A 25,437-nucleotide genomic window follows, 5' to 3' on the forward strand; every position below is an offset into this window, starting at 1 on the left:
AATCTATGAACATTGGAAAGCATAAAAGAGTATGTGCATTCTCATACTATGTAGGCAAAAACCAAATATATTGATCTCTAGAAGTGGTAATGGGAAGACATACACATATACTAACTTTGGGTGGTGGAATTTTGCGTGATCTTTGTTATTGTTCTTTATGCTTTTTTGTGTTCTCCAAGTTCTAAAAATTGAAATATGCTTTTTATGTAAAAAATGTTCAATAAGTCTTTTGTTTGTTTGTTCATTTTTGTTTTTGAGACAGGGTCTTGCTCTGTCGCCCAGGCTGGAATGCAATGGCACGATCTCAGCTCACTGCAACCTCCGCCTCCTGGGTTCAAGTGATTCTCATGCCTCAGCCTCCTGAGAAGCTGGGACTACAGGTGCCCACCATGACACCTGGCTGATTTTTGTATTTTTTAGTAGAGATGGGGTTTCATCATGTTGATCAGGCTGGTCTCAAACTCCTGACCTCAAGTGATCCTCCCACCTCAGCCTCCCAAAGTGCTGAGATTACAGGTGTGAGCCACCACGCCCAGCCTCAATAAGTCTTTTACAAAGAGATTATTCGCCATCTGTGAAAGAAGTGTAAACCATGTTCTTTGAGCAATGGATTCCCTGAGAGAAGGGAGGAAGGTTCTTATTTACCTGGGGAGAACTTCCGTCATGCATAGGGGCCAACCTCAATCAGCTCTCTCCAACTCCACAACTATGCTTAGGACCAGCTTTAAAAGGTTGTGTGTGTGTGTGTGTGTGTGTGCGCGTGCACATGGGGGAGTGTGTGTACACACATGTGTACACACGAGAGAGACAGTGGCTGAGAAACACAGTCAGCAGAGGACAGACCCAGAGCAAGACAGAGGGAGACAGGGTGCACCAGGTTCTCTCGGCTCCTCAAGCACCTGGAAGGTTTCATTTTGTTATTCACCAGCTTGGAGACCATCTGCCTGCCAGGATCCCATCCCCAGTGAAAACTCTGCAGCAAACACAGGGAAAGAATGATCAAAGATGGTATCAAAAGGCCTGTGACAGTCATACCTCTGAAGTGAGAGTCCGCAACGTCTTGTTGGAAGACATCCAGCCGTGGCAGGGGCTGACCTGAGAGCGGGAAAACACTTTGATTACAGAGGAACAGGGTAGGTAAGCGGGCCTTGAAGCAAGCCAGTGAGTGCTCACCTGGAGGCAGTTCAGGAAGGAGTACAACTGCGCATAGGTCACGTCTTTATTTAGCTGGCCTGGAAAACAGAGAGGTCTGGTAGATTGCATCCACTCGGCAATAGCAGCATGTAGAGACACCTGGGGGCTTCCCTGCCTCCCTTGCAGAAAGTCACTATTTCCAGGGTGTTCCCCTGATTTTTCATGCAGCATTGCTCTTGAAGAATGCCTGTGCTTTCCTCCTTTCTGAGCCTCTAGAAATTCAGACCCAGAGTTGAGGAGGAGCCCTGAGGAACTCACTCCCATCTAGAGCTGTGGGCATGGGCCAGGATGGGGCTGGGGGAACTGGCCTCATCTGGACTCAGGAAAAAGAAATGCAAGTATCCTACAGCTCAATGTGAACCAGGATGCCTTGAATAAAGCCCTTTAAGAGCAGTACTTTCTCCTGGCCCTGGTATGAAATGCTCCCTGCATGGGGCACAGGGAACATTCAAGGTGGCGGTTGACCTAGTCCCCTTTTCTAGGTTTATGAAACGCTCAGGTCTGACCGAATTATCCCACACTGAGGGCCTGGCAGGACATTCTGAGTATCTGAAGCTCTGACCATGTAGTTCCCTGCAGTTGGTGAACTGAAAGCCGTACAAAATGCTTGGTTGGCCCATGGGATGGGGAGGCAGTACCTCATGTCTCTCTTTGTGGCACTGGATTGTGGGCTGTCCAGTGGATATCTTATTTGACCCTAATTAGTAGACATCCTTATTTTTTAGTGCAAGTTACAGAGGTACATAATAAAGTGAAAAGTACCAGATGAGGGTTCATCCAGTTTTTCTGAACATCAGCTATAGTCCCAGAATCTGTGGGGGTGATTTCTTCTCTCTTCCAACACCGCTCCACCCCGCCTCCAGCATATCCACCCCGCTGAAGCAATTTGACTTTCATGCTGTGGCTGACACACAAAATCCAGGTCTCCCCAAATCTCGGGGGTGAATGACTGACACTGTATCCATTAACACTCCTCACACTCTTGAAAACATAAAGGAAGATAATAGGACCTATCTCAGAATGAAGAGAAAGATTGAAGGTGATAGAACACAGTCTTATTTTTCACTTATACCTCTGATTAGTTAGACTGGAAGATAGATTCAATTTTCTTGTCAGAGAGAAAAAATTTATTATCTCTCTGTGTAGGTGAGTGAGTCCCAGGATGGGAAAGCCACAGGCTCATTATGGCCACTAAAGTCACAGTGACCCGCCAGGTCTGTCTTCTGTACAGGCTTCTGTATCTTCACATTTTAAATGAATCCCAAGCCCTTGGCTTTTGTCCTTGCTTTTATTTTATGGGTCCAACACTGAGCTTCCATTTTCCCCCAAGTTCCTACTTCTACCCACTGAGGATTTGTTCCCTCTATTTTGTGTGCATGTGTGTGTTTGTGTGTATACTTTTTGTCATTTGCTCCCTTTCTGAGTGTGTCTCAGCTGCAGTGACTGACATCTTCCTTCTCCACTCCCCACCCTGGGTCCTCCACGTGCTCTCCTGGCTTCGCTCTTTCCCTCTGGGGGCTACCACTGAGTTGCGGCCTTCGGTCTCCCCACCTTCTGTGAGGGCCCAGTGTCTGGCTGCTTTTGCCTTGGTGCCTGGTGCCATCTTGTCTCTATGTTGGAACTGGGGCCTCATAGTGAAACTTAGGTAGCCTGGCTGGGGCCCTGCCACCCTTCTGGGCCCTGGTGTGTCCCCTCCCCCTGAGGGGCAGCATCTCTCTGCAGCCTGACAGGAGGTGGCACCTCATGCCTGACCTTGCATTCTCCCCTCCCCACCTTCAGGCCCGGATTGCTTTGATATCCAGAGGGGCCGGAGTTTGTCCTGCTCCTGTGACACTGGGAACTTCATTGTTGGCTCCTCCTTGGGGATGAAGGCCCGCCCTAGCCTTGCTCCACGCTGCCTGATGCCCTCTCCTGCTGTCCTTCTGCTGATGGCCAGCACAGCTCCCAATGAGACCCTGAGGGGTACCTCCCTTCTGCACCTCCTCAGTCCCTCTCCCTTTCCCTCTGTCGCCTGGCTCCACCTCCAGCTGGACCTGATTGAGAAAGGGAACATCCTTAGTGTGGGTGGCTAGGTCTGCTGAGCAGGATGAGGGCACATTGGGTGCATTTAGAAGAACCTGGGAAAGTTGTAATGAGTCAGTGTCCCTCCTGTCTGGTGTTTCTGCCTGTTAGAGGGTAGCGACTCTGGGGCTGGTCATGTGGAAGATTGGCTAGGGGTGCTTGCTATGGGCTTATGGTTTCGAGGACGGGAAGAGGGAAATGGTTCTTACACTTTCTGCTTTATTGGCAATATCAGTTGGTCCCCCACTCTTTCTTTTTAAGCATTTCCTTTTATCTTTGTTTCTTTAATGTAATTTTGGCCTATTGATCCTACTTCTATGGGGTGCATGAAGAGAGGTTGTGTCTGTGACTCCCTGCTTAGAAAGTCCATCTGGATAGGAAAGCTGATCAAGAAAGCCCAGGGGCAGGCCAGGAGGACTGTCCCACAGTGGCCAGGAATCACCAGGGGCTGAGGAGCTCTGTCTATGTGTATCTGTGTCTTCATGTGTGTCTGTGTGTCTGTGTCTCTGTATGTCTTCGTGTGTGTCTGTGTATGTGTTTGTGTCTCTGTGTTTTTGTGTGTTTCTGTGTCTGTGTGTATGTGTCTGTGTGTGTGTATCTGTGTGTGTCTGTGTCTCTGTGTGTGTGTGTCTGTGTCTGTGTGTGTGTATGTGTCTGCTTGTGTGTATCTGTGTGTGTCTGTGTCTGTATGTGTTTGTGTGTGTCTGTGTGCCTGTGTGTGTGTGTTGTGGGGAGCCAGCGGGCTGTCCCAGTGTTTGCCATAAGCTCCTCTGAAGATCAAAGGTTTGTTCTTCCCTAGCTGGCTTAGTGACGGTTTGTGTCTTCATAATCTGTAACTTCTTTAGGGCAGGGTCTCTGGTATCTATTTAATTCTGGAAACATACTTGAAATCTTAGGTACCATAGAAACTTAGTACCAACAAAGATCAGGCACATCTCCATGAAATGCCATGTAAATGTGTTAAAATCACATTTATTCAGACGGAGGGAAAGTGCGTGATAAAATAGAAACACCAAGGTATTTTAAAAAGACATTTGGTTTCAAGTTTAAGAGTAATTGGGGCAAGATGAAGTTGCTGTTTTGTGGCAGAAGCCCTTCAAGGCTGGCCCACTAGCAGACGAATTTGCAGCTAAGAGTCCCTGGCTTCCTCTCCATAGTCTAACCCTTGGGATGGCCCCTGAATGCCTGTGACTTGCCCATCCTCATGGGCACTCACCACGTTCGCTGTCAGGGTCCATGTGCTGAGTTCCCTAGAGGAGCTGTCTTTTCCCTCTCATTTGAGGACACAGATTGCGTCTTATGTCATCTTTTCTCAAAAGCACAGAGTAGGAATCTCAGAGATATTTCTGGAATGATCCCCTTCCTCACAGATCATGGCTGAGAGGACTTGTGACTGGCCAAGCTTGACTTTTCTCAAAGGACCCACATCAGTAGAATCCCAATGTATGAGGCTTGCTGTCTGGTAATTCCTCACAAAGACAATAAACTCTCACCAGGAATTTTAGCGACTAGTAGAGGCTGTGGGGTGCCCCAGCCCTTGGCAGCCAGCGATGGACTGGGTAGTGAGTCACAAACCTGGCTGAGGAGGAGGGATGCGAAGAGAGATTCGTCACCCCCTTGTCCCTGGCAGGAGTGAGACACCCACCTGCTCTTGTTCTGGGCCTCTGAGTGACCTGCTGCGTGGGTGCTGTGGCATCTAACCCTGCCTTCGCTGGTTGCTCAGGCTGAGTTCCTACCTGTCCTTCTGAGGGAAAAGGAGGCAGTAGAGACTGTGTCACTGACCAGGGGGTCTCCTACCATGCCTCTGTTTCCTGAACGCTTTGTTAATTTTTAAGAAGTGGCCAAAGTCAAGTCTAAACACTATGATCACCACATTTCTAGGCCCAAATAAATGGAACTCACCCTCTTCCCCCTACTTTTTTTTTCTTTGCACAGCACTGTTAGCACAACCCTTAACACGGTGCCCAGGAATCAGACTTGAGTGTCCAGCTGCTGACTAAGATGAGATCTACGGTGGCCTGGGCAGAGCAACCAAACCCTGAGGCCGGCCCAGCATGAACCCTGCTTCACTGCTGGCTCAAGATCCAAAGATGGGGTTTGGAGTGAGAGCAGGAGAGAGACAGCGTGAGAGCAATAAATGAAATTACTGTGGTTAATGAAAGCATCTATCTCCCAGGGTCGTTTTAAGAATCATGCCTTCTCAGCTGGGAACAGTGGCTCATGCCTGTAATCCCAGCACTTTGGGAGGCTGAGGCAGGTGGATCACCTGAGATCAGGAGATCGAGACCAGCCTGGCCAACATGGTGAAACCCCATTTCTACTAAAAATACAAAAATTAGCCCGGTGTGTTAGCGGGCGCCTGTAATCCCAGCTACTCGGGGGAGCTGAGGCAGGAGAATTGCTTGAAGCTGGGAGGCAGAGGTTGCAGTGAGCTATGATCGCACCACTGCATTCCAGCCTGGGTGACATAGTGAGACTTCGTCTCAAAAAAAAAAAAAAAAAAAAAGAGTCACACCTTCCTAACGCGACCCCCTCTTGAAGTCTGTCATCTTGTGTGAGTTATGAGTCCTGTCAAAGGAGGCCTGGGGATGCTGGATAAATCCCACCTACTTCTCCAGCCTTTCTAGGAAGGACCCTGATGCTTTGTTGAGAAATTTATAATTTATTTCCCATGGCAACCAGGCAGCAGAGATAATTTAGGATGTGAATAATTACTTATAAGCATCAAACAAATTTTAGATGGTTTCAGCTTTCTCCTTGATTGGATTTTTTTTTTCAAAACTACTGATGTTTCTATAGAACAAACTTGTTCTATCTTTTTCTTCTCTCCATTTTGTGCTGTACATGCTAGGGTGTGATTAGCAGCCAGAGAGAGTCCACTTGAGAAGGACAAGGCAAAATCTAGAGCAGTCTCTCAACCTTGCATGACTGACAGTCTTGATTTTGGGGTGCTGCCTTGTGCATTGTAGATGTTTAGCAAACCCCCTGGCCTCTACTCACTAGATGCTAGTTGCACCCCTCTTGTTTTTTTGTTTTTTGTTTTTTTTTTGTTGTTGTAAGACTGAGTTTCACTCTTGTTGCCCAGGGTAGAGGGCAATGGTATGATCTCAGCTCATTACAACCTCCGCCTCCCGGGTTCAAGCGATTCTCTTGCCTCAGCCTCCCAAGTAGCTGCGATTACAGGCACCTGCCACCACGCCCAGCTAATTTTTTTTGTATTTTTAGCAGAGGCAGGGTTTCACCATGTTGGCCAGGCTGGCCTTGAACTCCTGACCTCAGGTGATCCGCCCACCTTGGCCTCCCAAAGTGCTGAGATTACAGGTGTGAGCCACCGCACCCAGCCTAGTTGCACCCCTCTTCTATCTCCAGATGTGATAAAAGCAGGGTGGGGGTGAGTGGGTTGCCCCCAGTTGAGAACCACTGGCCTAGAGAATCCACAGAAGTGGACAAATCCCCCAATCATCCTTTTTTCTTGCCTCAGTCCTTTCCAAATTGCATGGAGTCATTCTTACATACCACTCTTACATTCTTTTTTTTTTTTTTTTGGACAGAGTTTTTGTTTGTTTGTTTGTTTGTTTTTCACTCTTGTCACCCAGGTTGGAGTGCAATGGTGCGATCTTGGCTCACTGCAACCTCCGCCTCCTGGGTTCAAGCGATTCTCCTGCTTCAGTCTCCTGAGTAGTTGGGATCACAGGCATGTGCCACCACACCCTGCTAATTTTTGTATTTTTAGAAGAGACGAGGTTTCACTATGTTGGCCAGGCTTGACTTGAACTCTCGCCACAGTTGATCCACCCGCCTCGGCCTCCCAAATTGCTAAGATTACAGGCATGAGCCACCGTGCCTGGCCTCATTCTTACATTCTTACATACAATTTTCCTTCTCCTAGTCCTTTCCAAATTGCATGGAGTCATTCTTACCTTTGGTCTCATATTTATGAAACTAAACATGTCTCATAAATCAAGTGAATTGCATGGCATATCGGAAAGAATTTATGAAGGTGGCGTAACCAGAGTTCATGGAAAGAAAATGGGATTAGAAATCAGAAAAATGGAAGTCAAGTCGCTATTACTGTGATGGAGTAAATTGGGAACAAACTTCCCTGCCCTCAGCTTCTCTTTCCAAAGCATTTCTTAGCGTAGGAGACACATTTGGAAATCTGAAAGAATCATTTGAGGGCAGATGTACAATTTTCATATCCCGTGGTTCAAAGAGACATTCTTAGCCCAGATTGGTGTCCTTTCTGCATGCAAAGCAGCCCAGAATGGAGTGAAGTTCCATGTGTGATCATGTTATTTCTAAGGCGGCGTGGTCAAAGTTGCATGAACAGGAAGAATATGCTCTACTTAGGTGAGGCTGTACAGTGTTTTTCTTGGATGATAATATTTGTGATACATGAGTAACTCAAGAGGAAAATGGTATCATCCTTATTGGTGGAGAATATGGAATGTGGATGTCCACCATTGTCCCTCCAACTAAGAGACCAGAGCCTTTGAGAGCTAGCTAAAGGACCCTTACTCTTTTCCCAGGTGGGGAGAGGCGGAATTTCCTGAGGGAGAAGTGGGGTGTTTGTCTTAGACAGGGACTGCAGGAAGAGGACAAGAGAAGACTGGAAAGATTCACACAAAGTAGTATATGCAAGAAAAGGCTCTTGATGGCCTGAAATGGGAAATCTTGCTCCCCACCCACTCCCTCTAAGGAGGGCGTGAAGGAATGAGTTTCAGGTCTTCTTTGAATTTCTCACCTGACTCCTAAGAAGGTGCTTGGACTGCCAGCACCTTTTAGTGGGTTGGGCTCAGGAGGTGAGTGGGGTAACACCAGGGAAGGGATAGTCCCTTCTTCATGATAGATTGGTGCAGGTGCTGTCAATATGGGGCTGAGAGGAGGGTACCCAGGCCTCTTCTTATAGATGCTCATCAGGAAAGACTGAGGCCAGCTCCCTGTTCCTCTTCCTTGCTCAGTTTTCTTCCTGTGGCACTTATCACCTTCGATATACTTTTGGGTCATTTTCCCATTGTAATATAAGCTTTCTGTGGGCAGGAACTTAGGACTATTGTGTTTTCTGCTGGTTACCCTGTGCCTAGAATAGTGCCTGGCACATAGTTGGCACTTAATAAATACATTCTCCTCTGAAATACAGAAAGCAGAGGCCTGCTACAACATATTCAGTGAGCTCTGTGGCATTTGGCAAGCTATCTAACCTCTCTGAGCCTTGGTTTTTTTCATCTATAAAATGAAATTATTGTGGTTGATGAAAACATCTATCTCACAGGGTTAAGGATCACACTTTCCTAATGCAAATTACTAGCACTTTTATGTTATTTGTACAGTATCGAGAATATTTGAGTTGCCATTAGAAGGTTCCGGGGACATTTTAAAGCCTTTCGGAGCTAAGGACCCCAAGAGAGTGTAGAAGCAGGAAACGAGCAGGCTGGAGGACTGTGCTCTAGAGAATTCTAACAGGCCACCAGGAAGCACTTACCATTGAGGTTCAGAGAAATCCCTGTCTTTGACTCATGGGTCTGTCTCCTGTTTGGGCTTCCTCAGCTCATTTTACATTTCACCTTCTGTTAGAGGAATTTCCTGGTTTGAGCGCTTACCTTTCAATGTGTCCTAATTCTTCATGAATTACTTCTGCCCTTTCTGCCTTTGGATCTGATTCTGCTCACCTCTGGATAATGACCTTTAGATACTGCACCTAGGGGCTCTTGCCTTTATCAACTCTGACCCATATTCCATGATGGCATTTTAGGCACATTTCTACATGGTTTGAACCATATATACATTGAACTGTATATACATTGATGTTGTTAAAGAGTAAAAGAATCTTCAAACTGATACCGAGAGGATGATATCTGTTGTGCAAATTATCCCAGAGAAAGGTTCCATCTGGTAAGCCATACAAAATAACATGGCTGCCATTGGGCAGGTGGGAATTTAGATGCTTCAGAGTCTGCATGACGTTGGAGTAGAGTTTCTCAGGAGTGGTCATGGCTGGGACTGGGTCACTCTTCCTGTTGGTGGAATAAACAGAAAATATCTTGGTTGATTGTAAGGATAGATGCATGCAAGTTGCACACAAATACAAGATACATCACACACACACATGCACACACACACACACACACACAGTGTGGTGGTCATTGGAGCTATTTGCAAAATATTCCTGGATTTCCACCTTTCTGACACATAGGCTGTACTTACTGACTCCCTTGCGGTTGAGTGGACTATGTGACTAGTTCTAACCAATGAGTGGTGAGCTGAAGTGACATGTGTCATATTTGGTGATGTGACACCTTCTAGAATGCTCCTTTTCTTTGCATGGGTATAGGCAATGTTCTAGATAGCTGCTTCATCAATCTGAGTCCTGGAACAGAGTCCCATGGTGATCTCTGATGGACAAGTAGTGTGAGAGAGACGTAAACATTTGTTGCTTTATGCTACTAAGATTTTAGGGGCTGTTTGTTCCTTTGTTCCTGTAGCATAAACTCACTGGCCTGACTTACACACAGTTTTTTGAAATGAAAGGGGTCTGGTATTGCTTATGATTTATTTGACACTTCGAGGTCTATAACTTGGTCTTTAAAACTTTTCACATGTATAACAGTTAGAAAACAGAATCTTACTGATTAAGTTATATTATACGTCCACACTGTATCTTGCTCTTTATCCTTCAGTTTCTACACTGGATTTGGACTTGCATGCATTTCCTGATGGATTTCTATTCCAGGCTATACCCTGCAACAGCATTTCACAACAATGCCAGCCCGCATTATTGTCTTTATATAGTAGTGCTTGTGCTCTATAGAGGGTATTTGAATTTTTAAATTATATTTTCTCTTCTTATTTCATAAAAGTTAGTAAAATAAAAAAAGAAAGTACTGAAAGTAGTTATGAGAGACACAGGCCTAAAATCAAAGCATGTCAGACAAAGGTGAAGCTCCTAAGTGAGCTGAAAGTGACGAATCTTTACCTTCAATCAGACATTTATTGAATTTAAGCTGATTGACTTATATTCATTTGGTTTGGAAAAGAAGTAAGGAATGTACAAAATACTACAAAGACATCATTTGAAGTTATGTTAAAATTGCACTCATTGGTTGATTTAAAGTTATGTTTGGGTGCTACGCTCACCACCTGGGTGATGATGTCATTTGTACTCCAAACCTCAGCGTCGTACAATAATATATCCATGCAATGAACTGGCACATGTACCCCCGTGTCTAAAATACAAGTTGAAATTATTTTAAAAAGCTATGTTTAAAAGGCAAGGGGTGCTAAAGTATTTTTGGCATTAATATAAGTTTATTATTGTTCATTTCTTTGTACAATTGACTTTTGCACACACCTTCAGGAACACAACAAATTTGGATTCGGATCCTAACCTGCATTAACTTGGGCGTAGAATACAGAATTTTCTAGGGTTTTCATCTACTCTTTACACTCTAACTGCCTGTCTTTACCCTAAATGGAATAATGCTACAGTGTTACTTTCTCTTTTGGGTACTTAAAATTCCAGTTTCCCTAATGATAGTGGGTTAAATAGTGTCCCTAAGAATGTGACATTACTTGAAAATAGGGTCTTCATGGTTGTCATTAGTTAAGATGAGGTCATGTTGGATTAGTGTGGGCCTTAAATTCAATGACTGAATCCTTATAAGAAGAGGAGAGGACACACAGACATACACCAGGAGGAAGGCCATGTGAACACAGAAGCAGACACTGGGGTTATGGCTGCCACAAGCCAGAGTGCTGAGGATCGCTGGGAGCCACCAGAAGTGGGAAGACAAAAGGAAAGATTTTTCCCTGGAGCTTTCAGAGGGAGCATGGCCCCGCGGACACCTTGATCTTGGACTTTAAGCGTCCAGAACTGAGATGGAATACATGTCTGCGTTTTGAGTCATCCAGTTTTGGTACTTGGTTATGGCAGCTCTAGGGAACTTAATACAGATTGTGAACCAGATAAAATAAGTCCATCACTCAGAGGCTGGACCCAGGGCATAAGTGATATGGGAAGAGGGGGCAGAAAGGGGCCCCCAGGGATCCATAATTCTCATTTTTAAGGGAGCTCATAAATGAATATTGGTACTGCCTTTTTGGAGGGCAATTTTTCAAAATGTATCCAAATTTGAAGTTGGCTGAACTTTTGACCTTGGAATTTCACTTTCAAGAAGTTATCCTATAGTAACATTTCCACAAATGCGCAAAAATGTACATACGAATATTGTAATATTGCTTGGTATAGTGTACCACTGGAAAAAGATAAAAGCCTAAATACATAAATTATGGTACACCCATGCAGTAGAACTCTATGTAGCCATTAAGAATAAAATAACTAGATATCGTTGGTTGCACAACATTGTGAACTGGAAATGCCACTGAATTTTTGCTTTAGAATGGTTAGTCTTACATTATGTGAATTTCACCTGAATAAAAAAAAAGAAGTAATTTGTATGTATTAATATAGAAAGATGGCTAAAAAGTATTAAAGTATTGTTGACTACAACAATACTTTTGGTGCCATGGGGGTAGCCAGTAGGGTGGCAGTTATGGTTGGTGTATGTGCTTCTAAACTATGTCATGGATCGCTAGAGTCTCCTAAGGGGGGAGAAAAAAAGATGTCTAATTTTACAAACCCTCAGGGTATAGAACTGCATGCTAATTTCATGTTTTCCATTGTCATGAAAAAATTACACTATTTTAAAAATAAAAATCTTCCTAACCTGATAAAAAGCAGCTATGACGATTTGCGACTAGGTTGCCTACCTACTAGAGCAGAAGCGTGGGGAGGGGCTTTGACTTCTCACATTCCCATATGCACAGAAGCAGCACTGAAGAACCTGCCCAAAGTATCTAGGTTCTATTTTCACTGTATGTTTGAAGTGTGACAGCAAGGGTGAAATGAAAGGCAAGTTGGGTGTCTATATCCTTTTTTCTGTCATTGGTAAAGCTGGCAAATACTGCCTATTCACTTTTGCCTTGCCACACTTTTTTTTTTTTTCTGCTGATACAGCCACGCTTTGGCACAAAGCAATTATGCTGAGCTAATGTTCTCCAACCACATAAGGGCAAGATGAGTTAAGATGGACAAAGTCTCCCCAAATCCCCAGTGAATAATTTTTTTTTTTTGGTTAGAGGCACAACCCTGATGCTAAACGAAGAATCTGAGCTAATTTGTATTTATGAAAGGGCACCCACAAATTAAGCAAGCATAATCAACATGGCTAATTGCTAAGTGAAATCAAAATGGAAGCCTTGGTGTTGCTAATGGAACATTCTCCAGTTATCTTTGTTCCACCTTGTACAACTACATAATTTACTTTTAATTTGCATAGCAAAATCAACCAACTCTTAGCTCAGGTAAGGGCAAGGGAGTCTATGTGATTCATGGGACGATCACCCCTCCCAGATGCCATAGAAGGTGGCTTTTGACTTCTGTCCCTGAAAAGTTTTCTTTTCTTTTTCTTTTTTCTTTCTTTCTTTCTTTTTTTTTTTTTTTTTGAGATGGAGTCTCACTGTGTTGCCCAGGCTGGAGTGCAGTGGTGCGATCTCGCTCACTGCAACCTCTGCCTCCCGGGTTCAAGTGATTCTCCTGCCCCAGCCTCCCAAGTAGCTAGGACTACAGGTAAGCACCACCACACCCAGCTAATTTTTCTATTTTTGGCAGAGACAGGGTTTTTACCATGTTGGCCAGGATGGTCTCAATCTCTTGACCTCGTGATCTGCCTGCCTCAGCCTCCCAAAATGCTGGGATTACAGGCATAAGCCACTGCGCCCGGCCCCCTGAAAATTTTTCAATGCCATTTTGATCTGTGTACTTTTTCCCCTCTGGTGATGTTTGGGGGAGACTTTGTGTTAGTATTCTGGAGACCAAAGAACCCTAGTGGTTGAGAACTATCTCCTAGGTCTCTCTGGTGTCTGCCAAAGGACGAATGGGCTGAGCTGAAGGTGTCTAACCCTTTTCAACCCAGGTGTCCCAGGCACCTGCCACCCCGGATTTGTCTGCCGACTCCAGGGTCCCAGCACCCCTTCTCACACACCAGCGAGCTCACCCCAGACACTCAGATGGATAGGTGAGAGATCGAGAGTGCTCAGCTAACAGAGAAGATGTGAAAACCAGCCTGTGGCACAGTGGCCACACTGGGGAAAATAATGAGAGAGAAATTGGTGCTCACTGACATGCTCTCACACATGTCAGAAACAAATGGCCGGGCTGGGAACAGATGAAGAGCCTCACTCCTGAAGGTGGCTCTGAAGCCTGTCCCGCCCTAATGAATTGTGTCTGATCAGGCAAAATAAGCCTGATCATTTCATTACCCTGGCAGGTAAGCCAGCCAGATTTCACCTGGCCGGTGCTAGAGAGAGGTGTCCCTTCCAAGGAAGAAACTGATCAGCCTGTGCAGAAAACCAGCTTCCTGGAATCATAGCTAAAGCCCAGATCACTGTAGTGATCAAGTGCTCACACCTCACTCACAGCTAGCATTTGTGTTTTTGAAACACCCAGGTAAGAGGGTTAGCCCTTTCTTCATGCCAGCCAGTTGCAATCACATTGTTGGGCTCCCATCCAATCCCCTTGAAGAGAAATCTTTTTTTTTTTATTTTAAATAGAGACAGGGTCTTGCTCTATCACCCAGGCTGGAGGGCAGTGGTATGATCACAGCTCACTGCATGGTTGAACTCCTGGGCTCAAGCTATCCTCCCACTTTAGCCTCCTGAGTAGCTGGGGAGAAGAGGCATCTTGATACAGACTGGGAATGGGATGAGGACTTCCATATTACCCCATGCATAGAGATACATTAAACATCCCTTAAAAGTGGGTGTGGCCTGGAACATGCTGGCTGGTTGGAACTTCCTTATCATTCCCTTTGCTACCCATGTCTCTCACTGAAGAGTCTGGGAGAGAGAATTCCTCTGAGCAGCAGGAGCTCTTTCCATTCCCTTCCCTGCTGGCTTTTCTATCATCTGAATAAATAGCATGGATTGTTTCTCACTAGTCCAGGCTCATTGGGGCCTGCAACCTGTCAGTGCCTCGGCTGGCTTCCTCTTAATGCAGTGCTGGTCAACTGCCCAGGGTGTAACCTGAAGCGTTGGCATTGAAGAAAAACAATGGTTGGGGGCAGATGGGCACAGACACCCTGTGTGGGTGGTTCTGGCTCTCCCCATAAGATGAAAATGTATAATTTATACTTTCTGTGTATACTCCTAAGAATATGATGCTTGTATGAATGCCATCTGTCCCATAATTGTCCACTGTAACAAATGAAACCATATCCATTTATGGGGCTAGTGCTAGATGCTTGTATAATTCTATGGAATTTCCAGCAATTACCATGTTCATTTCAGGGATGCTGCGCTGGGATGTTGGCAAAGGATTGTCACTGGCCTTTATGATTGGACGTTCTGAGGCCATTCCCATTTCCCACCACTGCCTCCGCCACCCCAAGGTTCTGCTGCTGTAGCTTCCCAACATTTGCCTTGTTTTCAGGAATGTTTCTCCTTCCATATCATTCACATTACATAGCCCTCAAGGGCAGTGATCGGAAAAGCGCAAAGGAAGCTGAGTTAGCCTAAATCAAATTGAGCAGGGTTACAATGAGAAAGCCAGGTTCTCTATGTGATCTTTCTTTTTGACTTCCTGATGCTAAAAGCTATCTTCCAATCGTGACCCTCACTCATTTAACCAGTATTTGTTGAGTAACTGGATGAGTTTAGAGAATTGAGAAGAAAGCACATAAATGTGTTACTTCAGTAAGAGCTAGCATTGTCATAGAAAAAGAAAAGAAAAACGTCAAGCAAATATCCTAAAACTTGTTCCAGGACAGACTTAATTATGTAACTCCTTGCTGCTTGAGCTTTTTATAAAATCCATTTGCTCATTTTGGGAAATCTACTCCACCTTGACGTTCTGGCAGATGGGGAGATATAGTTGCCATCTGTCTTTATTTTTTTAACCCCTCCACAGGACATCACAAAGTGGGCACCACAGGGACATCCCATACTGCCAACTCTGTTCTTTCACCCAAATGCTTGCTGCTTCTCTACCCAGATCCCCAGCAGGGGAGAGGCTGGCACAGGTCTCTGGCTGATGTCTGCCTGCCCTTTAGCTCTTTGAGAAAGGAAAAGTAGGACTGGGCTGGAGGGATCTGGGTAAGCAGGTTTTGCTGGAAAAGTACAGTTTCAGGGATTTTGGCTTTTGGAGCCAGAGTCTCTTTCTGCACATGTTCTTTATTCAGTATAGTCAGTTTGCTCTCTGTTCCTCTCTGGAGGACATGCTCTGGGGGCTGGGGGAGCAATGGCTGGTCTGACCATAGCTTTGTTCTGTTTCGTGATGGCAGCTAGAGCCTGAAGCATGGTGTTTCTCCTTCCCTTAGCTCCTTGATGTCAGGGACTGTGGCTTCTTTGTCATTGTATCCATATCCTAGAGCTTGGCACAGTGCTTGGCACATCGTGGTGCTCACTGTATATTTTAAAAAGTGAATGAGTCAAAGAAAGGAAATAAGACAGTGTGGACTATAGACAGGGAACGGAATTTGCTTAGATAACCTGGTTTGGCTTCCAGCTTTGATGCTCAATACCAGAACAGGCAAGTTCCTTATCCTTGCCAAATCAGTTTTCCCATCTGTAAAATGGGACAATCATCCTTGCCTCTTAGGGCTGCTGGGAGGATGGAATGACACAGAGTGATGTACCTCTTGGTTCATGGCAGTCCTTAAAGGGTGTTTACCATTTACTGGAAAGTCCCAGGTGTCTCTTCACAGACCTTGGTGCCCAGAATGTAGCCTTGGCCAACTTGGGGTTCTGGAGACAGCAGTAAACCAGCCTAAGGGCACCAAGGTGACATCTGGCGTATCAGAGTCTCTGGATCATTGTGGTATCTCCTGCCCTGAACGCACTTCACTGATTATGTCTGCATCTCCTTTGCCATCTGAATTTTATCTGTGCGGGCAAACACACTTTAATACTATTGAGTTTTGTTTTCAGCACAGGCTTGGAAAGCATGGCGTATGAAATACAGGAAAGCAAATAGGCGGAGTGAGCAGGATGGCCCACTTCTAGCACAGTTGGGGTGGAGTCCAGCTCTGCCATTAATCAACCCTGTTGCCTCGGGCAAATCGTGAACCTCGTTTGGCCTTACTTTCCTGTTTCCTAAAATAGTGAGTGGGTGGCTATTGCTACTGGGGAGTTGCTCTAAATCCTGTCTCACCATTTTTTTTTGGCCACAATCACAGGACAGATGGCATTCATACATGCATCATATTCTTAGGGGTGTACACAGATTTTGAGAAACCTCCCCAAATGTTATATAGGAACTAAGGAATTCACCATTTTGAAGTTACTACCAATACCAGCAGTTTAGCAAAATTACCTTCTTGCTATGGGCCATGGGCATAGATAGGATTGCCCAGGAGTTATCCGCAGTTTCTTTGCAAATGCTGTAGGTCTGTGCGTCTAAGCTGTCTCTTCCACATGAGGAAGTAAAGTAGATCAGAATATGAGTGAGATCGATGTTCTTATGGGGTAACTGTGCTTCTGCCTTATTTTATTAAAAAAATCACAATTCCCAATCTTGGGTTCTCAGTGAGTAGTAGCACATTTCTTGTGATATAACTGATCAGGACACACCCATTTGTTGTTACATCAGAGTTGATAATTAATGGAGCAGATATTTTCAAAAGAGGCTTTCAGCATCACAGATTGGTACTGTTGATTTCACATGTGTCTAGGACTTGCTTTTTTTTGAGATAGAGTCTTGCTCCGTCGCTCAGGCTGGAGTGCAGTGGCACGATCTCAGCTCATGGCAACCTCTGTCTCCTGGGTTCAAGTGATTCTGCTGCCTCAGCCTCTCATGTAGCTGAGATTACAGGCACACGCCACCATGCCCAGCTAATTGTTGTATTTTTAGTAGAGACGGGGTTTCACCATGTTGGCCAGGCTGGTCTCCAACTCCTGACCTCAGGTGATCTGCCCACCTCAGCCTCCCAAAGTGCTGGGATTATAGGTGTGAGCCCCTGTGCCCGGCCGTGCTTCTAAGATAGAGAAATTCAGCTGAACAGCAGGCTGCTATAATGGAGTGGAGTTGGTGAGGAGAGGGTGGAGAAGAGCCCAGAACCAAAGAATCTTGAAAATACTTTTTCTCAATAACTCACCCACTGCAGACATCATTTCCAATCATGGCATATATAACGATGGTGGGATAGTCCAACGTCTTGTTTCTAGACAAGCTGAGAAGGCATAGATGGAATCTGAATGTCAGATACTTGGAAACCTAGCTTTGTAGCCAGTGACACAGGCTGGGCCTTTGAAAACAATCTTGGTATGACCACTCTCTTGGCAACCTTTTTGCTATTTTTCTTTCATTCTAGTACAGCCAACCACCATTCCCATTTCCCATTTATTCTCTATAATCATTATCCCACTTGCCTATTAGAGAAAGGCCACATAAATGCGTAAAATTGAAAAGAATGGATTGGGGTCCTGGGTAAATAGACACAATACTATCTTCTTGGCACCTTTCATGGCAATTGCATCAATAAGCACAGGCGAGTTATTGGGTTCCTTATGTCTATGTTCTTAGGATACCCTGGCAGCCGTGGACCCATAGTCAACTTTGAAAAGGCAAAGCCTTCTTGAGGCTTCCAGTCAGGACACCTCGAGCCTTGCTTCTGAATTTCAAGCCCCAAATAAGCACAAAAAATGTTTTCTCATTCATAAAGCAGGGATATGACATCATCCTTTTGTCTGTCAGAGCTAAGTTTTACCAACTTTCTATGCATTTTTATCACCCTTCTTTGAGGACATATGCAAATTAATCACTTTCTATGCTCACTGGCCCAAAGAGTGATATCCTTGAGTTTGGATAGTGACTAACAAGCTATTTATGCTCAGTAAAAATGATTATGGGGTAGTAACAGAGTTTTCATTCCTTACTCAAAATGAGAAACCAAATTAAAAACAACCTCTTATCTTCTGCTCACCTTTCTATAAATTTCTTCAGGTTTCGGGAAGATGCACCTGAATAATTAAAATTAAGAAAACAATTAAAGTTAGTGAGTTCAATTTCACACTATCAATATGGGAGTCTGATTGACTGAACTCATGAAAGCGGCATCACTGTTCGGGCAAAGGTTGTTCTGACCAACACATTGATGGAAATAATTTTCTTCCAATCAGTTTCGGTAGTGTTTAATCCTGGAATTCTCCTTAAGGGCTTTTCTGTTTATTTAGCAGTATATTAACAAAACCAAAATTTATTTGGATTCATGGGTCTTCAGACATTTCCTAAGCATAAATGAGTAAATCTTCTAGCAGATGTGAGAAAAAAAGTATGTATCTACTACCAAAGAGACAAACTACCGAAAATATTAAAGAATGAGTTGAAGAATTAGAGGAAAATGAAAAGAATGTTACGAGAATTACCCACCTCCTTGGAGAGCCCCATTTAATCTCCTCCTATTATTCTTGCACACTCCCAAGGCTCCTGCAGGCTGTCTGGCCAACACAAGGTTCAGATTGTAGAGTTGATATATTTCAACTCTTGTAATGATAGGCATGACCATCCTGCTCCAATCCCCGTTACCACCTGTAACATGTCTCTTATATGAAAACCCAGACCGGGCATGGTGGCTCACACCTGTAATCCCAGCACTTTGGGAAGCTGAGGCGGGCGGATCACTTGAGGTCAGGAGTTCGAGACCAGCCTGGTCAACATGGCGAAACCTTGTCTCTACTAAAAATACAAAAAAATTAGCCAGGCGTGGTGGCGTGCGCCTGTAATCCCAGCTACTCGGGAGGATGACACAGGAGAATTGCTTGAACCTGGGAGGCGGAGGTTGCAGTGAGCTGAGATCATGCTGCTGCACTCCAGCCTGGCCGACCAGAGAGAGACTTGTCTCAAAAAAAAAAAAAAAGAAAATCATATTTGTTGAATACTTATTTTATTCTAGGTGCTGTTAAACTTTTACAGCTCATTTAAGCTGTGGTACAATTGTGTGAGGTAGGTACTGTTGTATTCCCACTTTTAAATTAGGAAACTGAGGCCCACCTAAGTGGCTTGCCCAAAGCCACACAGGTACTCATTTGAAGAACTGCAGTTCATACCAGTCCCTTCCGTCTGCCATGCTGAGCTCTGGCTTCCTGTGGACAGCGCTCCTCTAGGCTGTAGTTGAGAAAGAGTTAACCCAAACCAGTGTACTGTCTTTTTGTCCCCAAGAGACAGATCTGCTAGAAATAAGCAAGTAATTGTCAGGTGGGTGGTGCAACTCGGTGGACCGAGTTGGAGAAATACCATCCAGTTGCCCCTTTCCATAGGAAGATTCTCCTATAACTTCCAGCCTTGGAAGCTTGGGGATAAGTGCATTTTACCGCAGACCCAGGCATGTTCTTCCAGTTCCACGTGGGAAAAAGGGCAGCATGTAGCCATGAAGGGTATGCTGGCCTGTGTCTCACTGAAGTTGTGTAGCTATGCAATGATTGCCTCTTTGTCACATGCAGCTAGTGGCAAGCTGCACAGGCAGCACTGACGTTCTCTTGGTTGATTCAGGAAATGTTAGCACATTAAATAAATATTGCTTTATTTCCATTTTATTATGGTAAAATGTACATCTCATTTCTTTCTTTCTTTTTTTTTTTTTTTTGAGACAGAGTCTCGCTCTGTTGCCCAGGCTGGAGTGCAGTGGTGCGATCTTGGCTTACTGCAACCTCCGGCTCCTGGGTTCAAGCGATTGATTCTCCTGCCTCAGCCTCCTGAGTAGCTGGGATTACGGGCATGTGCCACCATGCTTGGCTAGTTTTTGTATTTTTAGTAGAGATGGGGTTTCACCATGTTGGTCAGGCTGGTCTCGAACTCCTGACCTCATGATCTGCCTGCCTTGGCCTCCCAAAGTGCTGGGATTACAGGTGTGAGCCACCGCATCTGGCCTCATTTCATCTTTCCATCCTTTTTGAGTGTACAATTCAGTGGCATTCAGTTCATTTACACTGTTGTGCAACCATCATCACCACCCGTCTCCAGAACTTTTCCATCATTCCAAACCGAAACTCAAAATGCATTAAAGAATAACTTTCCACTAACTCTTCCCTCCAGTCCCTGATAGCCACCCTCCTACTTTCTGCCCTTATGCATTTAACTATTCTAGGCACCTCATGTAGATGGCTCATGTCACACTTGTCCTTTTGGGTCTGGTTTATTTTACTCAGTATAATGTCCTCAAGCTTCATTCATAACACATTTTGTTTATCCATTCATTCTTTGATGGCCATTTGGGTTGTTTCCACCTTTTGGTTGTTGTGAATAACACTGCTATGGATAGTCCCTGCTTTCAAGTGTTTTGGGCGTATGGTATACCTAACTGAAAGTGCTGGGCTGTATTGTAATACTATGTTTAATTTTTTTTAGAAATGACTATATCATCTTCTTTCTTTTTTGTAGTGAGGGAAGGAATCATTATTATTATTTTAATTTCAACTTTTACTTTTGATTCAGGGGATACAGGTGCACTTCTGTTACCTGGGTATATTGTGTAATGCTGAGGTTTGTGGGACAATTGATCCCATCACCCAGGTACTGAGCATAGCAGACCCAATAGGTAATTTTCTTTATTTTTTATTTTAAGTTCCAGGATACATGTGTAGGTTTGTTACATAGGTAAATATGTGCCATGGTGGTTTGCTGCACCTATCAAGCCATCACCTAGGTATTAAGCCCAGCATGCATTAGCTATTTTTCCTAATGCTCTCCCCACCCTGGCACTCCCACAACAGGCCTCAGCATGTGCTGTTCCCCTTCATGTGTCCAAGTGTTCTCATTGTTCAGCTACCAATCATAAGTGAGAACATATGATGTTTGGTTTTCTGTTCCTGTGTTAGTTTGCTGAGGATAAAGGTTTCCAGCTCCGTCCATGTCCCTGCAAAGAACATGATCTCATTCCTTTTTATGGTTGCATAGTGTTCTGTGGTGTATGTGTACCACATTTTCTTTATCCAGTCTATCATCAGTGGGTATTTGGGTTCATTTCATCTCTTTGCTATCATGAATAGTGCTGCAATGAACATACACATGCATGTATCTTTATAACAGAATGATTTATATCCCACTGGGTATATAACCATAATGGGATTGCTGGGTCAAATGGTATTTCTGGTTCTAAATCTTTGAGGAAGCGCCACACTGTCCTCCACAATGGTTGAGCTAATTTATATTCCCACCAACCGTGTAAAAGCATTCCTATTTCTCCACAACCTTGCCAGCATCTGTTTCTTGACTTTTTAATAATCGCTGCTTTGACTGTCATTTTCAACCCTTGCTCCCCTCCTTGCCTCCCCACCTCTAGTAGTCTTGTGCCTATTCTTGCCATCTTTATGTCCATGAGTATCCATTGTTTAGCTCCTACTTGTAAGTGAGAACATATGGTATTTGGTTTTCTGTTTCTACATTAATTCGCTTAGGATAATGGCCTCCAGCTGCCTCCATGTTACTAGCGACAACATGATTTAGTTCTTTTTATGGCTGCATAGAATTCCATGGTGTATATGCACCACATTTTCTTTCTTTTTTTTTTTATTATTATTATACTTTAAGTTTTAGGGTACATGTGCACAATGTGCAGTTTACTTACATATGTATACATGTGCCATGCTGGTGCGCTGCACCCACTAACTCGTTATCTAGCATTAGGTATATCTCCCAGTGCTAGCCCTCCCCCCTCCCCCCACCCCACAACTGTCCCCAGAGTGTGATGTTCCCCTTCCTGTGTCCATGTATTCTCATTGTTCAATTCCCATCTACGAGTGAGAACATGCGGTGTTTGGTTTTTTGTCCTTGCAATAGTTTACTGAGAATGATGATTTCCAATTTCATCCATGTTCCTACAAAGGACATGAATGAATGTCCCTACAAAGGTCATCATTTTTTAGGGCTGCATAGTATTCCATGGTGTATATGTGCCACATTTTCTTAATCCAGTCTATCATTGTTGGACATTTGGCTTGGTTCCAAGTCTTTGCTATTGTGAATAGTGCCGCAATAAACATACGTGTGCATGTGTCTTTATAGCAGCTGATTTATAGTCCTTTGGGTATATACCCAGTAATGGGATGGCTGGGTCAAATGGTATTTCTAGTTCTAGATCCCTGAGGAATCGCCCCACTGACTTCCACAATGGTTGAACTAGTTTACAGTCCCACCAACAGTGTAAAAGTGTTCCTATTTCTCCACATCCTCTACAGCACCTGTTGTTTCCTGACTTTTTAATGATTGCCATTCTAACTGGTGTGAGATGGTATCTCATTGTGGTTTTGATTTGCATTTCTCTGATGGCCAGTGATGGTGAGCATTTTTTCATATGTCTGTCGGCTGCATAAATGTCTTCTTTTGAGACGTGTCTTTTCATATCCTTTGCCCACTTTTTGATGGGGTTGTTTGTTTTCTTCTTGTAAATTTGTTTGAGTTCATTGTAGATTCTGGATATTAGCCCTTTGTCAGATGAGTAGGTTGGGAAAATTTTCTCCCATTTTGTAGGTTGCCTGTTCACTCTGATGGTAGTTTCTTTTGCTGTGCAGAAGATCTTTAGTTTAATTAGATCCCATTGGTCAATTCTGGCTTTTGTTGCCATTGCTTTTGGTGTTTTAGACATGAAGTCCTTGCCCATGCCTATGTCCTGAATGGTAATGCCTAGGTTTTCTTCTAGGGTTTTTATGGTTTTAGGTCTAACGTTTAAGTCTTTAATCCATCTTGAATTAATTTTTGTATAAGGTATAAGGAAGGGATCCAGTTTCAGCTTTCTACATATGGCTAGCCAGTTTTCCCAGCACCATTTATTAAATAGGGAGTCCTTTCCCCATTGCTTGTTTTTGTCAGGTTTGTCAAAGATCAGATAGTTGTAGATATGCGGCATTATTTCTGAGGGCTCTGTTCTGTTCCATTGATCTATATCTCTGTTTTGGTACCAGTACCATGCTGTTTTGGTTACTGTAGCCTTGTAGTATAGTTTGAAGTCAGGTAGCGTGATGCCTCCAGCTTTGTTCTTTTGGCTTAGGATTGACTTGGTGATGTGGGCTCTTTTTTGGTTCCATATGAACTTTAAAGTAGTTTTTTCCAATTCTGTGAAGAAACTCATTGGTAGCTTGATGGGGATGGCATTGAATCTATAAACTGCCTTGGGCAGTATGGCCATTTTCACAATATTGATTCTTCCTACCCATGAGCATGGAATGTTCTTCCATTTGTTTGTATCCTCTTTTATTTCCTTGAGCAGTGGTTTGTAGTTCTCCTTGAAGAGGTCCTTCACGTCCCTTGTAAGTTGGATTCCTAAGTATTTTATTCTCTTTGAAGCAATTGTGAATGGGAGTTCACTCATGATTTGGCTCTCTGTTTGTCTGTTATTTGTGTATAAGAATGCTTGTGATTTTTGTACATTGATTTTGTATGCTGAAACTTTGCTGAAGTTGCTTATCAGCTTAAGGAGATTTTGGGCTGAGACAATGGGGTTTTCTAGATATACAATCATGTCGTCTGCAAACAGGGACAATTTGACTTCCTCTTTTCCTAATTGAATACCCTTTATTTCCTTCTCCTGCCTAATTGTCCTGGCCAGAACTTCCAACACAATGTTGAATAGGAGTGGTGAGAGAGGGCATCCCTGTCTTGTGCCAGTTTTCAAAGGGAATGCTTCCAGTTTTTGCCCATTCAGTATGATATTGGCTGTGGGTTTGTCATAGATAGCTCTTATTATTTTGAGATCCATCCCATCAATACCTAATTTATTGAGAGTTTTTAGCATGAAGGGTTGTTGAATTTTGTCAAAGGCCTTTTCTGCATCTATTGAGATAATCATGTGGTTTTTGTCTTTGGTTCTGTTTATATGCTGGATTACATTTATTGATTTGCGTATATTGAACCAGCCTTGCATCCCAGGGATGAAGCCCACTTGATCATGGTGGATAAGCTTTTTGATGTGCTGCTGGATTCAGTTTGCCAGTATTTTATTGAGGATTTTTGCATCAATGTTCATCAAGGATATTGGTCTAAAATTCTCTTTTTTGGTTGTGTTTCTGCCTGGCTTTGGTATCAGGATGATGCTGGCCTCATAAAATGAGTTAGGGAGGATTCCCTCTTTTTCTATTGATTGGAATAGTTTCAGAAGGAATGGTACCAGTTCCTCCTTGTACCTCTGGTAGCATTTGGCTGTGAATTCATCTGGTCCTGGACTCTTTTTGGTTGGTAAGCTATTGATTATTGCCACAATTTCAGCTCCTGTTATTGGTTTATTCAGATATTCAACTTCTTCCTGGTTTAGTCTTGGGAGAGCGTATGTGTCGAGGAATTTATCCATTTCTTCTAGATTTTCTAGCTTATTTGCGTAGAGGTGTTTGTAGTAATCTCTAATGGTAGTTTGTATTTCTGTGGGATCGGTGGTGATATCCCCTTTATCATTTTTTATTGCGTCTATTTGATTCTTCTCTCTTTTTTCCTTATTAGTCTTGCTAGCGGTCTATCAATTTTGTTGATCCTTTCAAAAACCAGCTCCTGGATTCATTAATTTTTTGAAGGGTTTTTTGTGTCTCTATTTCCTTCAGTTCTGCTCTGATTTTAGTTATTTCTTGCCTTCTGCTAGCTTTTGAATGTGTTTGCTCTTGTTTTTCCAGTTCTTTTAATTGTGATGTTAGGGTGTCAATTTTGGATCTTTCCTGCTTTCTCTTCTGGACATTTAATGCTATAAATTTCCCTCTACACACTGCTTTGCATGTGTCCCAGAGATTCTGGTATGTTGTGTCTTTGTTCTCGTTGGTTTCAAAGAACATCTTTATTTCTGCCTTCATTTCGTTATGTACCCAGTAGTCATTCAGGAGCAGGTTGTTCAGTTTCCATGTAGTTGAGCGGTTTTGAGTGAGTTTCTTAATCCTGAGTTCTGGTTTGATTGCACTGTGGTCTGAGAGACAGTTTGTTATAATTTCTGTTCTTTTACATTTGCTGAGGAGAGCTTTACTTCCAACTATGTGGTCAATTTTGGAATAGGTGTGGTGTGGTGATGAAAAAAATGTATATTCTGTTGATTTGGGGTGGAGAGTTCTGTAGATGTCTATTAGGTCCGCTTGGTGCAGAGCTGAGTTCAATTCCTGGGTATCCTTGTTGACTTTCTGTCTCGTTGATCTGTCTAATGTTGACAGTGGGGTGTTAAAGTCTCC

The 25,437-nt window shown here is 43.7% G+C and overlaps 1 protein-coding gene and 1 long non-coding RNA gene across 5 annotated transcripts in view; one reads left to right on the forward strand and one right to left on the reverse strand.

The window, feature by feature from the left end:
- Positions 1 to 25,437, reverse strand: part of AOAH (acyloxyacyl hydrolase) — a 225,556-nt gene that overhangs the window by 18,858 nt on the left and 181,261 nt on the right. For all 4 annotated transcript variants that reach the window (XM_034963944.3, XM_003814970.5, XM_034963943.3 and 1 more), the window contains 5 exons: positions 18,231 to 18,267; positions 17,403 to 17,477; positions 9,097 to 9,269; positions 1,174 to 1,232; positions 1,036 to 1,095 (listed from right to left, as the gene is read on the reverse strand). In XM_034963944.3, coding sequence (XP_034819835.1) covers positions 1,036 to 1,095; positions 1,174 to 1,232; positions 9,097 to 9,269; positions 17,403 to 17,477; positions 18,231 to 18,267 — 404 coding nt within the window. The remainder of the gene's footprint in view (positions 1 to 1,035; positions 1,096 to 1,173; positions 1,233 to 9,096; positions 9,270 to 17,402; positions 17,478 to 18,230; positions 18,268 to 25,437) is intronic.
- The window catches only part of LOC129398413 (uncharacterized), a 155,687-nt gene that overhangs the window by 15,231 nt on the left and 115,019 nt on the right, over positions 1 to 25,437 (forward strand). The window lies entirely within an intron of this gene.

Source organism: Pan paniscus, chromosome 6 (assembly GCF_029289425.2).
Source record: "Pan paniscus chromosome 6, NHGRI_mPanPan1-v2.0_pri, whole genome shotgun sequence".
Classification (NCBI taxonomy): Eukaryota; Metazoa; Chordata; class Mammalia; order Primates; family Hominidae; genus Pan; species Pan paniscus.